Genomic DNA, 12762 nt, shown 5'->3' with positions numbered 1-12762 from the left:
CTACCAGCGTCCAGCTCTACGCCCGTCCGCCCCGACTGATTTGCCCTGCAACGTCTTGGCCACGCCAGGTCATGTGACCGCCCAAACAAGTCTCGCACCCCTCCTCACCCCCCCTCTCGACAGCAGAGCGTCGCGTAACTTCGCCACCCAGCCGTTCCCCGGTTGCCTGGCAACCGCCGAACACCCTAGTGCCTCGCGCTGCTTCGGTTAGGGCGTCTCGGGGCGGCCTCTCCCCCTCCCCTCCCAGCTGCCATGGGGGCGATGCTTCGCCCCGAGGTGCGATTCGGCAGGCGCAAGGGGCAGATGCGAGAGGCTGCGCGTGAGTTTCTTGCGGGGCGGGGGGAAGGAGGAGAGGGAGGCTGGAGGAGCCCTTCGTTCTCTCTGTGCATGGTGGTTCTCTTGCAGATGCCTCGTTCCCCAAACTGGGTAACATCAGCAATGCTCAATCAGTGCTGAAATTCCTCATTTTAAGCCCGAGCTACAATAATATCCTCCTTTATTGGAGGGAGGATAGCTGGGCGCGCGAGCCAGAGATCAACGGACGCCATTATATTATCTCTACCCACCCATTGATTGATTTCCTCAGTCTTTGCTCTGCTAGAGTGAGGGGGAAAAACCCGATTCTTCAGACTTCCTTAAGAGGACCTTAAAAGCTCACACACTGTTCTACAGAATATTGGATAATTAATACTGTACTGGTATTAAGTGTGTGTTCTTCCAAACTTGGCAACTTAAGATGTGTGGACTTCAATTCCCAGATTTCCCCAGCCTATATGGCGGCTGGGAAATTCTCAGCATATCAGCTTTGGAATTCTGGGAGTTGAAGTCCACACATATTAAAGTGGCCAAGTTTGAAAACTACTTGGTGTAACGACAACTTTGTTTAGCTATGAGTTAGTGAATAAGCTACTTTTTGGCACAAGCTACTGACTAACCCTCTCAGTTGAATTAAGCTTTGTTTTTCATCTAATGGAAAAGATTGCAGCCATGCCTCCCAGTTGTAACTAGTGAGACGTTTCAAATTATTGTAGTGTGTAGAAAATAGACCACTGAAAGTAATTCCCTTTCTGTTTCACGTTGATTCTATATGGAATGAATATCTTGTTTCTAGAAAAGTACATAGAATTTCCTGGTGAAAATAAGGTCAGCTTACTGGCTGCTTTTCAAATTTCCTTCTCTGCTCAGAGCTATAATGGTTATAGCAAGTCTATATACTTTTGCTCATTTTTTTTTGAAGTGATTTATCTTAGTCTGATTTTTTTTCATTTAAAAAACCTGGCATTTTAACAGGTATGTAGACATTATATCCACTGTATCAGGTACCATTGTTCCTTGTTCATTGGGGTGGAAAAGCATGATATATTCCTTTTTCCCCAATCACCTATCCTACCTAGCCTTTCTTAGTCTGTTCTTGATTAAATCTTTTGGGACAAAAACTCAAATGGTTGCTTCCGAAAGAAAATATTTCATCTTTAATTATAAAACTTGGTACATACATAATTTAGGCATAGTTGAAGACTTGTTAAAACCATTGTTAAGAAGTAAAGGGTTTATATACATAGGCATATATGTATTTATTTACTTGATTTTTATCTCACCTTGATTCTTTTTAAGTAGTTCAAGGTGGGGAACATATATAATATTGTTTTCACCTCCTACCCAGCCAGTTTTCATGCCTAAAGCAGGACTAGAATTAACAATCTGCTGGTTTCTAAGCCAGCATTTTAACCACTGTACCAAACTGGCTCTAATGTGTATGTGTTGAATTTATAAACCACCTAATCTTTCACAATGCTGAGTAGTTTATAAAATAAGACAATTAAAAACAAAGATACACATCTTACAAGAGTTTGGGTACTCGTTCTAACGCATTATTTATTTAATCTATTTTTCTTTCTTGCCCAGTGAATGATGAAGATGATGTAATGGAGGGACTATTTCTTCCAGTGGGAATAGATCTTCACCAGATTACCATTTTGCCCAAAGCAGAATGGCAAAGAATTCAAGACAGTCTCACTGCTCGTGCAAGAGAAACAGCACAGATTCTTGCTGAAAAGAAAGCACGGAAAGATTTGCACTTAAAATCTCAAGCACTTGTGAAAAATTGGACACACACTATTGCAGTAAGAAGAATTTGTGAATGCCAATGCTTTCGACTTCACCTAAAATGTATCTGTTCACCAGGGCTTAAACTGGTATTACTGCTTATCTCTGTAGTGGCATCTGAGGACTGTTGCTACTTTCATCAGAATGATAAAAGGAGTATCTCACAGCAAGCTGTGCCCCTCTTGGGAGGTGGAATTTTCTAAGATAGAACATAACATACTAAGTTGGAATATGGTTGCATTTTGTCATCAGAATTGATGACAAATGTTCTATGAAACAGAACAATAGAGAAGCCATCACATCCTGGTAAAATTATCCCCATGAGAAGGGAACATTTCATATCGAGTTCCAAGGGACAATGATTTTATTTAAAACTCTATAAGTATTGTTCATATGTTTAAAAGGTACAATTTATCCTATTTCTTAAAATAATATCACTAATAGGATTATTTATACTTTTATCACAGGGTATGTCACAACAAAAACTGAAAGCCAAAAAAGTGCGGCAAAAGATAGAGGAGGAAGAAAAAAGAAAGGCTGACCTTGAAGAAGCAAAATACCAAGCACAGATGCGAAAAGAGAAAATAGAAGAAGCCAAATTGAAACAGTATTATGAAACCGATAGAGTGAAAAGTTTTCATGTAATATAGATTACATTTTTTTCTTTATTTTAGTTTTTGGCCATGCTGTAGTGTAGAAGACTATTAAATATTAAACTTATCTTTTACAGAGAGCCTTATTATATTCTGAAGTTTTAAAGGAAAGAGACGCTCAGATTGAATTTAAAAAGCAACACAAGAATTTGTACAAAAGCCAGAATGAGGCAATAGAACGTGAACATATAAAAGCTGTACAGTTACAAGAAGAAAAAGATAAACTACAGCGCATGAAGAGACTGCAGACTGCTAATGATCAACTGGCACAGTAAATATAATACAGATATATTCTTTGCCAAATAAAACTATTTCTCCCCCCCAAAAAACAATAGAAAAATTAAGCTGTTTTAGTACTTAGTTTTTTCCCCTCCCTGACAACTGCAGGTCCTTTTCACTAATGCTAATGACAAAAAACCCAAACCAAACTTTCATTCAGACATCTTCTAAATGAGCAGCTGTTGCAGAGATCAAGATCCTCTTGTGTACATAGGCACCGATCATACCAGTCTCTTTCAGGGTACGCAACTTTAGGTGAAATGCAGAAAACAAACAAGCACAGGTAATTCTTGACTGACAATCACATTTGAGCCCAAAAATTCTGTTGCTAAGTGAGACAGTTAAGTAAATGTTGCCCCATTTTATGACCTTTCTTGCCTTTCACTTATTAAGTGAATCACTGTAGTTGTTTGTTAAGTGAATCTGGCTTCCCCATTGACTTTGCTTTGCATTGACTTTGCTTCTCAGAAGGCTGTAAAAGATGACCACATGACCCTGGGACACTGCAAGTGTCATAAATGTAGGTGAAAAATGGTCATAAGTCACTTTTTTCAGTGGTGGTGTAACTTTCATTAGTCACTAAAGGAACTGTTGTAAGTCGAAGACTACCTGTAGTAAATAAGCTGAAGGCAGGATGTGAGAAAAGGAAAGCTAATTACAGCTAGCTAATTAAGATCATTAATTATCCCTAAATAGCCTTCCTTCTTTGCAAAACCATGCTTGTACAATGCTTCCATATGTTGTCTTTTCCTCTTTTAAATTTCGTACTTTTCTTTCGTATGTCATCTTTTTACTATACATGTTTTCCTACATACAGTATCTCATTCTCACTGCATTCAGTTTACCTTTCTGTTTTCCTTGACATATTCTACTTTCATTTCCATATAACACAATGAGCAGAAGCATGTCTTTATGCCCAGTTATGTTGGTTTTTTTGACTAACTCCCATTGTGCGCAACAGACCACATATAGTACTCTTCATTTAACAACTGCCTTATATAGTGACAATCCAGTTATGATGGTGATGACAAGGTAACCTTGCAGTCTGCTTGAGTTGTTCAGCCATTTTCACTTTCCAAAAATTCTAATTTGTATTTTTCCTGCCTTTTTTTAGTCTTAACCATTCCTTGCTCTCTTTGGCAAGATTCTTTGCAATTATATTTTTCCTCCAGATGCATATGATAGAATACTTTGCTCATTTCTTCAATGTTTTCAGTAATAATTTACTTGCATGTATTTTTCTTCATCATGCCATCACACCCATTAGCATAGCTCTTCCATTCAGTGGTACTTGGTAAAATAATTATTTCACTTCATTGTAACCAGCTTCTACATACTCTCTTAAAATCAAGTTTACTTTCATTCTGCTGGGAGATTTAACTATTTTAATGGTTTTTTCACACAGGTGTTTTATTTTCTTCTCCAGTTGCTTGTGCATTACTTTCTTTCACTTCTATCCTTCCTTGTTTGTTTTTCCACCAAGATACTCTCTTGGTGGAATAATGTCCTGTCCTTCAGAACTCTGTAATTTTTTTTCTCAACATTTCACCAGATTAATCACTCTTAGGTCCAGATCCCTCACTTTCTAACAGTTTTTCATGATAAACAAATTATGCTTTGATACTCATTTTCATGTTCATTTATGTTTGATGCTTCATCCACTTATTCAGAACAATTATTTTTTATTAATAGATCTTCAAATGGCCTAATAATTTTTACTATGTTCTGGCCTTGTTCCTGTCTAATTATGCTCAGCTTGCACAGTAGTAACTGATTCATCAGGATCATTTATATAGAATGTTGGACAACTGTTCCCCAAACTCATTTTTGATGCTGTTCTTATTATGAAACTCTGGAGCATAATAAGCAGATATCAAAAGCCTATGAATGTCATGATTTAGTATATACACAGAGTAGTCTAGAAGGCACCAATTCGCTTTTTCTAAAACATTGTACCTTTTTCATTCAAAATTAATTCATAGTTAGACCTACACTTTGACCTCCATGCTGCTTTTGTCAACTCCAAAGGATTAGCCCATCTTGATTCAGATCGCTTGCATCCTTCCCCTCATGCTCTTTACCCTGTATTCCTTTCACATTTCCAGTTATAGTCTTCTATATACCATGATCATCCACAGATGGGTCAGTGAATTCTGATATAAACTGCTCATTGTGCCTTTGACCAACTTTGATATATGTAGTGTACTAATGCAGAATATCCACATTTTTTTTCCTCCCTGCCAAAAGTTACTTGCTAGGAAGTGAAAAAGGTCTGGTCTATCAGACAGACTTGGCACTAATTAGTTTTGGAGATTTCAACATCACTTTTAAAGAACAAGGAATCTTGGTGATAATTTGACTGAAAGTTCAGCAATATTTGGAGAACCATAGACTCTCCATTCCTGCTTTAGTCAATAAATGCTCATTCTCTTTATGTGTTTTTAGGATAAAGGAACATGAACACTTAGCAAACATAAGCAAGTTAGAAGAGAAAAAAGAAAAGGAAGAACTTCAGGAGTTGACCAAGTTATATTATTTGGAAATGCAGGAAAAAGAGCAAGCACAACGTGAAGAGAAGGTTAAACGAAGACACGCCCATCTGGTATGTTGAGAGAATCTGGTAACTAAATACTTGGCAGTTAATTGCAAAGTAAAGATAAGAAACTGTTGCCTTCCAGATATTTTGGCTGACAAGTCCCATAATCCTTGATGAGCATAATGGGAGCATAATCCAAATTATCTGGTTGCCATAGGCTGCCTATGCTAAATGAAATAACACTTCTCAATCCTTATAATATTCAAGACTTTTAGTTGGTTTAGTTGGTTTTGAATACTCTTTGTCAAGTTCCTCAGACATTTGCTTCTAAAACTGGAGAAAGGGTGAATAATGGTGCATGATCAAATGGTGTATTTTGGGGAAGTAAGAGATTTGAAATTTCAGACATCGATTCAAAATCAAGGAGCCTTTTGACAGTAATAGTAATTTCTGTCAGTATGGGAAATACTGTTGAACTACAATATCCAATCCCCTGCTTGCTACTATAAAGATAGTTTCACCTTCTTGTTGGCACCTGTTTGCTTCATATGAGATTTGATCAGAAGATAATATCGTTTCTGCATCTGACTGAACTGTCTTGAGCTTTAGATTTGCTGCCAGTGGGGGTGGGGAATATAGCATTTAATTATATTTTTGCAGGGGTTGCCCTGCAAATGCAGTTTCTAAAATCTTATATATGTGTGAAATGGCCTGTTTATTGCTTGCTTCTTTCTTGCAGGCTTTGTTGAATCAGTACAAATGCTTTTAGTTCTCACTGTTTGAGTTTAGAAATGCATACTATGCTTCATGTTCTTTTTTCCACCCATAACGAAAGGAAGAACTAAGAAGGGCATCAGCAAATGCCATGGAGCATTAGCAGTTTTTTCCAACTACAAAATGTATCATTATATCATCATGGTTCTTTGTTCTGATACGCCAAAATAACTCTAGCTAACTCTTTAACTAGCATGGAGAGCTATTTCAAGAGGTGTTATGTTCCTGAATTTTACTTGAATTGACACCTTTTGACACGTTAAGCTGTGAGATGCAAACCAGAAAAGGTAGGCAGATTGCAATGGTTTGCCTGTCTGATCTTAACAGTATCCAGGCATGTAACAAAGGGAGAGATATTGGCTTGGTGAAGGTCTCTACCCATAACTTGTCTTGTGGCCAAGAAAGTACAGACCTGGAAACACTCTAAGAAGTGAGAATAGGGTGCAGACACAGCATGGAGCTAATCAGATTTTAAAGCATTCTGCTTTTTTCCTTTTGATCCCATCTAAAGCTCCTGTTGTTTAAAAGGCTATGCTTGTTTGCTTTCCTGCCTAAGTTCTGAATACCTCTCAGAAGTGTATTTGCTTATTGCCTTCAGCTCCTAAATTCAAGTTTTTCTCCCAGTACCATTTCATTTTCTGGATGAGAGGATAAATTTGTTTCTCATCCTCCCATCTTGAAATTATAACAAAAAATGCTATTAGCTGAGTGAGGCAAAATCAGCTAATCAAAACAACTTAGTGGTGGTCATAGCAGTAGTAATAGCAATGCCATTTCACAGTGTTTTACAGCCCTCTCTAAGCAGTTTACAGTCAAAATATCACCCCCAACAATCTGGGTCCTTATTTTACCACCTCGGATGGAAGACTGAGTCAACCGATGAGCTGGTGAGAATTGAACTGCTGGCGGTTAGCAGAATGACCTGCAATACTGCTTTCTAACTACTGTGCCACCATGGCTCTTATAGACTCGATCTCCAGTTCTTTCTTGCCCTTCACCAGGGCAGTAGTCTCTCTTTTTTTTCTGGCACAAAGTTTTAAGGACTAGAATCTTTTCCCACATTTGTTGTAGCTCTCCTCTATCCTTTAGGCTTCTGCTATTATAACGATTTTAATTGTTTTTTTTTAAAGTCTCCAAAAGTCTCTTAATTATAATTTCTCTCCTCCCAGCATTCTTGATACTTTCTTCTGTCTACCTTGTCCCTGTCTTTTCCTTTGATTATCCAAAATCTTTCCAGCTTTGGTTCAGCAACTTTTCTCTCAAGTTTGTCTTTGAGTTCTGCTTGTTAATTTTAGAAGAATTCAAATTTTCTATCTCCATCAGAGTGAAGGAATTAGGTTAAATTTGACTCTGCATGTGAGTAAGAGCTATGCTGGAAGACTTAAAGAAGTAACAAGCAAAAAATTAACTAACTGTATGTAGAAACAAAACAATGCCATTGAAAGCTGCAATTCAGAGACTCTTTACCTAAGAATTGGGAGAGAGAATTTGGCAATGAAGTGAATGTTTAGTTTTGTCTGATTATTTTAAAGGCCTATGTTGCTGATCAGGTAACTCTCAGAGCTATAGAAAAGCAAAAACAAGAAGAAGAGGATGAGAGAATTCGAACACATTTTAAAGCAAAGCAAGCACTTGATAAGTTGAAGAAAACAAAAGAAGAAGAGTCACGCAGGTACATGAAAATGTTTAAATTAAAATTCATAATTAAAAATAAAGATGCATTTTTCCAGATGATTACGTACCTTTCTGTAGAGATTCTATTATAGATCTCTTTAATATGATAAAGATGCAACATTTTAGCAGACTGAAGACCATAAGCATACAAAATATTCTGTACTAGAGAAAAAACATTTGGGATATTTCAAAGTATTTTGTTCTTCTTCCACACCATGCTGCTTGTAGCTATCCTGGGAGCTGTTGACAAGAGTTTTTCAAATAAATCTGGAGAGTTTCAAAGGATATTGGACACAGGGCAGTTTTGAATGTTTTTCAGACATACTTCAGTTCTTTACTGAAAATGGTTGCATGTAGCCAACCTTTGATGATTTTGAAAAACCTAAGCAGGTTTTGGGAGACCACCAGAAAACTGTAGACTAGACTGGGAAGTTGGAAAGTGGTCCCAAAAGGCAGTGATCCATTCTGCCTTACAGTTGCGAAGAAAACATGGCAGGAATGAAGCTAAATTTAATGTCCTTACTTTTCAGTTTATTTTATGAAACACAAAATATTAATTTTCTGAACCTTTTAAGATATGATACAGATAATGGCTTGGATTCCATTGAGAAGTTCCTTTACCTTGGAGTTCCATTCACTAAGTGCATCATTGATTCCCCTCCTGCTCATTGCTCCTCTGGGAAGTCTATGAATGATTGAGGAACTCTGAGGAATATGGTATTGATAGCATAAAGGATGCAGAAGAAATGGAAATGGAATTGAAATTTATTTCACTGATGCAAGGACCTCATGTAGTCAAAGAACATACTATCCAAAATCAGCTGCATTGGGATTGCACTGTATATGCTAGTAGTCTATAAAAACTGGGAGTTCCACAAAACTTCTTTGTTCAGTTAGGACATCGAGTTCCTGAATCATGTGTTTTGTTAAATTCATTCTTCTCCAACCTTGGTCTTACACCTACATAAGATTATGACCCTTACTCTCCTGAACATTGGCTAAGAAAGGTAGATCTTGTACATTTACAGAGAGTATCTTTGGAGAGCATCAAATTAGGAAAGCAAACCCCTTCCCATGCTAAGGCTTTGCTGATCTAATAAATGCCTGAAGTAAACTGTAAAGTTGTATCTCAATAATCAACCTTCATAATAAATAATTTTTTTTTTGGTGATAGTAAAATAAAATGGACCAACTAAGCTCATATTCTCAACAATTACTTTCCAATCATATCTTCTGAGCAATTGTACTGTTAATTCAGTTTCTTTTATCAGAACTATGCCTGCTTCAGAGCACACAAGAAAGCAGTCCGTGATTCACTGACTTTCTCGGATTGCAGTTGTAAAGGCCTGAAAACAGGCACTTTTATGGGTTGCAGACAGGTGCTACATTCATACATTCCAAAGCATATCTTCTGATTCAAATCCAAATTGCTCTACAGCTCAATTTCTTGATTTGTATAGTAGAAGCATAATGTATTTCTGGATTAAAACTGGATATATTTGTATTGATATATAATTATTGTACAAATAAGCAACCACTCTTCTCTTTGCCAAGCCACTCACAAAAGAAACCGTGCTTTGTAGATAAAAGGCTACACTTCTCCCATCAGTCTTCTGTACTGGTGGGTGAAGAATCCCTGTGTATCTTTATTGTCATTCTCAGAATGGTGTGTACGCCTATTTCTTGAAAGAGACAGGAGCTGTCTATATCAAATGGGGCTCCCCTCTAATAACAGAAAGTGCCTTCTATCCAGTATGATATTTAATTAAGGTATATTTCAGACTGCCTTCTATCCGGTGTAGAATCAAAGTGGTATTTCAGACTCTGCTAGCATACAAGGCAGTAAGTACTGAACCATTGCAGATTAATGGAAGAGCAAAGGGAGAGGATTACTAACCGCCTTTTAGCACGAGGGAAAAAGAAGATGGGTGATGAAGATGAGCGTATTGCAAGAGAAATTGCAGAGAAAGAAGAGGAGCAAGCTAAAGAGGAGCAAGCTAAAAAAGAAAAACTCCAGGCCGATCTGAAATCCATTGCAGTACACAGAATCAATGTGGTAAGAAAAAAAAATCCAGATTACTTGTATTCTTTTTGACATGTTCCACTATTTCATAGTGATTAGCTTTTAAAATTACTTATAAACTCTCCTTCTGAGCTCCTTGTATGGAGCAAGTTTAATTGAAATAATGGCATTTCCTTTCAAATAGTAGTACTTGAGAATGGGATGCTCAAGGTATTACAGAATTCAGGGCAACTCTAAATTATTTTGTAGCAAGTTAACACAGTCATCAGTTTCAGATGTTATTATTACGGGATACAGGTAAAACTTTATCATTTCAGATAAAAAAGAAAGAAGAAAAGGAAAAAGAGGAGAAATTGGAAGATCAAAAAATGCTTATTGGACTGATGGAAGCAGACCGGATCTATCAAGAACTGGAGAAGGATAAGATACATAGAAATTATTGTGCAAATTTAAAATTGCAAGAAGCTCATGTTGCACAGATAGTAAGTATACATATTATAATACTTGGAAAGTATTTCAACTTATAAAATTTCTGTTCAGTCCTAAGACGGTGAAAAGATACTTCTGTATCAGGGTATCGTATCAGGGAAAGCTTTATTTCCAATTTGGGTTATGCAAATACATTAAAGGGAACTTTCCATCCTGTTAGAGAACATAACAGCTATAAAAGACCAGGATCATCATTAGTACAATGTAGTATAAAAAGACCATATCAGAGCAAGAGATCGCAGAAATGTTTTCTTCCCCATCAAAGAACCCCAGGATTAAATTAATTCAAACAACATATAGAGACAACTCTCCTTTTCATGTAATCTTTACAGCACTATAAATGTTTGCAGATTATTCATACATCATTTCTAAATGGTAGTAAATTTTAATCATCGAGGGAATTATTTTGGATGACATTGAAAATAAGCAACAAAGCATATCCATTATTAAAACAGTGTTTACAATCTTACTGGCAATCCATCAGAAGTCAAAGGTGTATGACCTTGTGATTTAAATACTAAGACCAAAGACCCTGATACAGAAGCTTTAATTTCTTATATTTTGCATCCAAAGAGACATGAAGAATTAACAGCTTGCTTCCTTTTTTTGGGGAAAAACCCTTGTATTTCATTCATTTGTGCAAGAACACATTTTAATTGCAGACTATAAAGCTAATATCAAAATGCTTAAAAGCAAATGTTTGTAATAATATGAATTGCATTTGTATGTTTGATATGTGAATTGATTCTTTTGCTTATTTTTTTTATACTGCACTCTTGTATTGGGCTAGGGTTCAAAGAAAAAAAGTTTTCCACAAGGATTAGCACACATATACGGTATATACTTTTAAAATTAATTTTTCCTAATACAGGCTGAAAAAATAGCAAGAGGAGAAAATGAGAAGCAACAAGATGCTGAGTATGTTAGACAGCAAGAACTGATTGCGTTATGCACAGAGAAGGAGTTCCAGAAATATGCAAATAAAGTAATTGATCAGCAATCTAAGACTACTCAGAATCTCTATCCACTTCTCAAAAGACTGCATGAAAGCATTCCTACTTTCAGTGGCCCAGCTTATAGTGAAGATCAATATTGCAGTGAGAAGCAGTCTATTCGGCCACCCTACACAGGCGAAACTGCTCAAGAAATGAAGCTATTAAATGAACAAAAATATGATACTAAAGCACGATTAGGATTTACATGGTAAAAACATTTGGAAGGATCAAATGGAGGTGTAACATCTTTTTCATAATCCCAATTGTGAAAAGTAGAGTAAAAAGAAGCAAGTTTATAATAAAAATTGTACCTTGATATAGCTGTCTTTGCAGAAAGCTCAGAAAACTATTGAGATGAAACAATGTACAATGTTTTCAAGCAGAATGAAAACGGCAAGGTTTAAAAAGAAATATAATTGTAGTGAAATTCTAATTCATAATTCTAACAACATTTTATTTGTAATTTATGAAAGAAATTGCTGGTTATTTTAAAACTTTTGGTTTGGAAATAAAATGTAGTTGATCCATTGACTCTTCCCTTGTATACCTGATTTTCTACTATAACAAATACTCAGGATGGAACAAAATTCAGCAAGTATCAGTACATAAATGGTAATGTTAGTCTGTCATTAAAAACCTGGCAAAAACATATTTCTCTACAGATTTTCTAAATGACTAAATGTAACTCCCAAAGGTATGCATTCTACTGCCTGGGAGATACAGTATATAGAAGAATCTTCCATTCTCTCATATCTTGATGTTTAATACCATTACCTTAAGCAATGCTGAGTAAGCAGTAGGTCATCAATGCAGATCTTTTGATAAAACTCTACTACGATCCCAGAGCCTCACAGTAGTTAGCTAATTGCAATATTTTGCAACAGTTTTCCAAGGGTAGCCCCATGCAGAGTGGATTGTAGTAGTTTGGATGTGATACCTTGTCAGCTTTGACCAGCTCAGAAGCTTGTGCATTACAGTTGCTGTCTGCACATTTCATTTCAATGGAGCATAGTCCCAAATGATGTTTTCTTTCACAGCAAATACAATCCATCTGAAATGGGCTAAATGGGCTCAATCTCTGAGTCCGATAACTCTGCTGTCATGCCTGGATCAAATTTTAGCATGTTTCCCTCATTCAGCTCATTATTGCACTTAGGCAATCTCAGTGATACAATGTTATTTGAACCATTAAAATATTTTTAATAAAAAAGTTGAAAGCAAGTTACCAGGAGA

The 12762-nt window shown here is 36.5% G+C and overlaps 1 protein-coding gene across 2 annotated transcripts; it reads left to right on the top strand.

Annotated features, from left to right (window-relative positions):
* Positions 1-116: 116 nt before the first annotated feature.
* CFAP210 (cilia and flagella associated protein 210) lies at positions 117-12060 on the top strand. 2 transcript variants are annotated; one of them, XM_081968033.1, is made up of 9 exons: positions 117-319; positions 1906-2123; positions 2574-2747; positions 2837-3030; positions 5484-5640; positions 7881-8020; positions 9886-10078; positions 10363-10527; positions 11406-12060. In XM_081968033.1, exons 1-9 carry the CDS (start codon positions 253-255, stop codon positions 11739-11741), a joined length of 1644 nt encoding a protein of 547 aa, XP_081824159.1. In that variant the 5' UTR covers positions 117-252; the 3' UTR covers positions 11742-12060. The 2 variants fall into 2 exon arrangements, with proteins under 2 accessions (XP_081824159.1, XP_081824160.1); XM_081968034.1 differs by lacking the exon at positions 117-319 and adding an exon at positions 901-1290.
* Positions 12061-12762: the final 702 nt, after the last annotated feature.

The sequence above is a fragment of the Natrix helvetica genome, assembly GCF_964273705.1.
Source record: "Natrix helvetica genome assembly, chromosome: 1".
NCBI lineage: Eukaryota > Metazoa > Chordata > Lepidosauria > Squamata > Natricidae > Natrix > Natrix helvetica.
The sequence above is the reverse complement of the archived record's forward strand: the minus strand, read 5'-3'. Positions and strand labels throughout refer to the sequence as shown.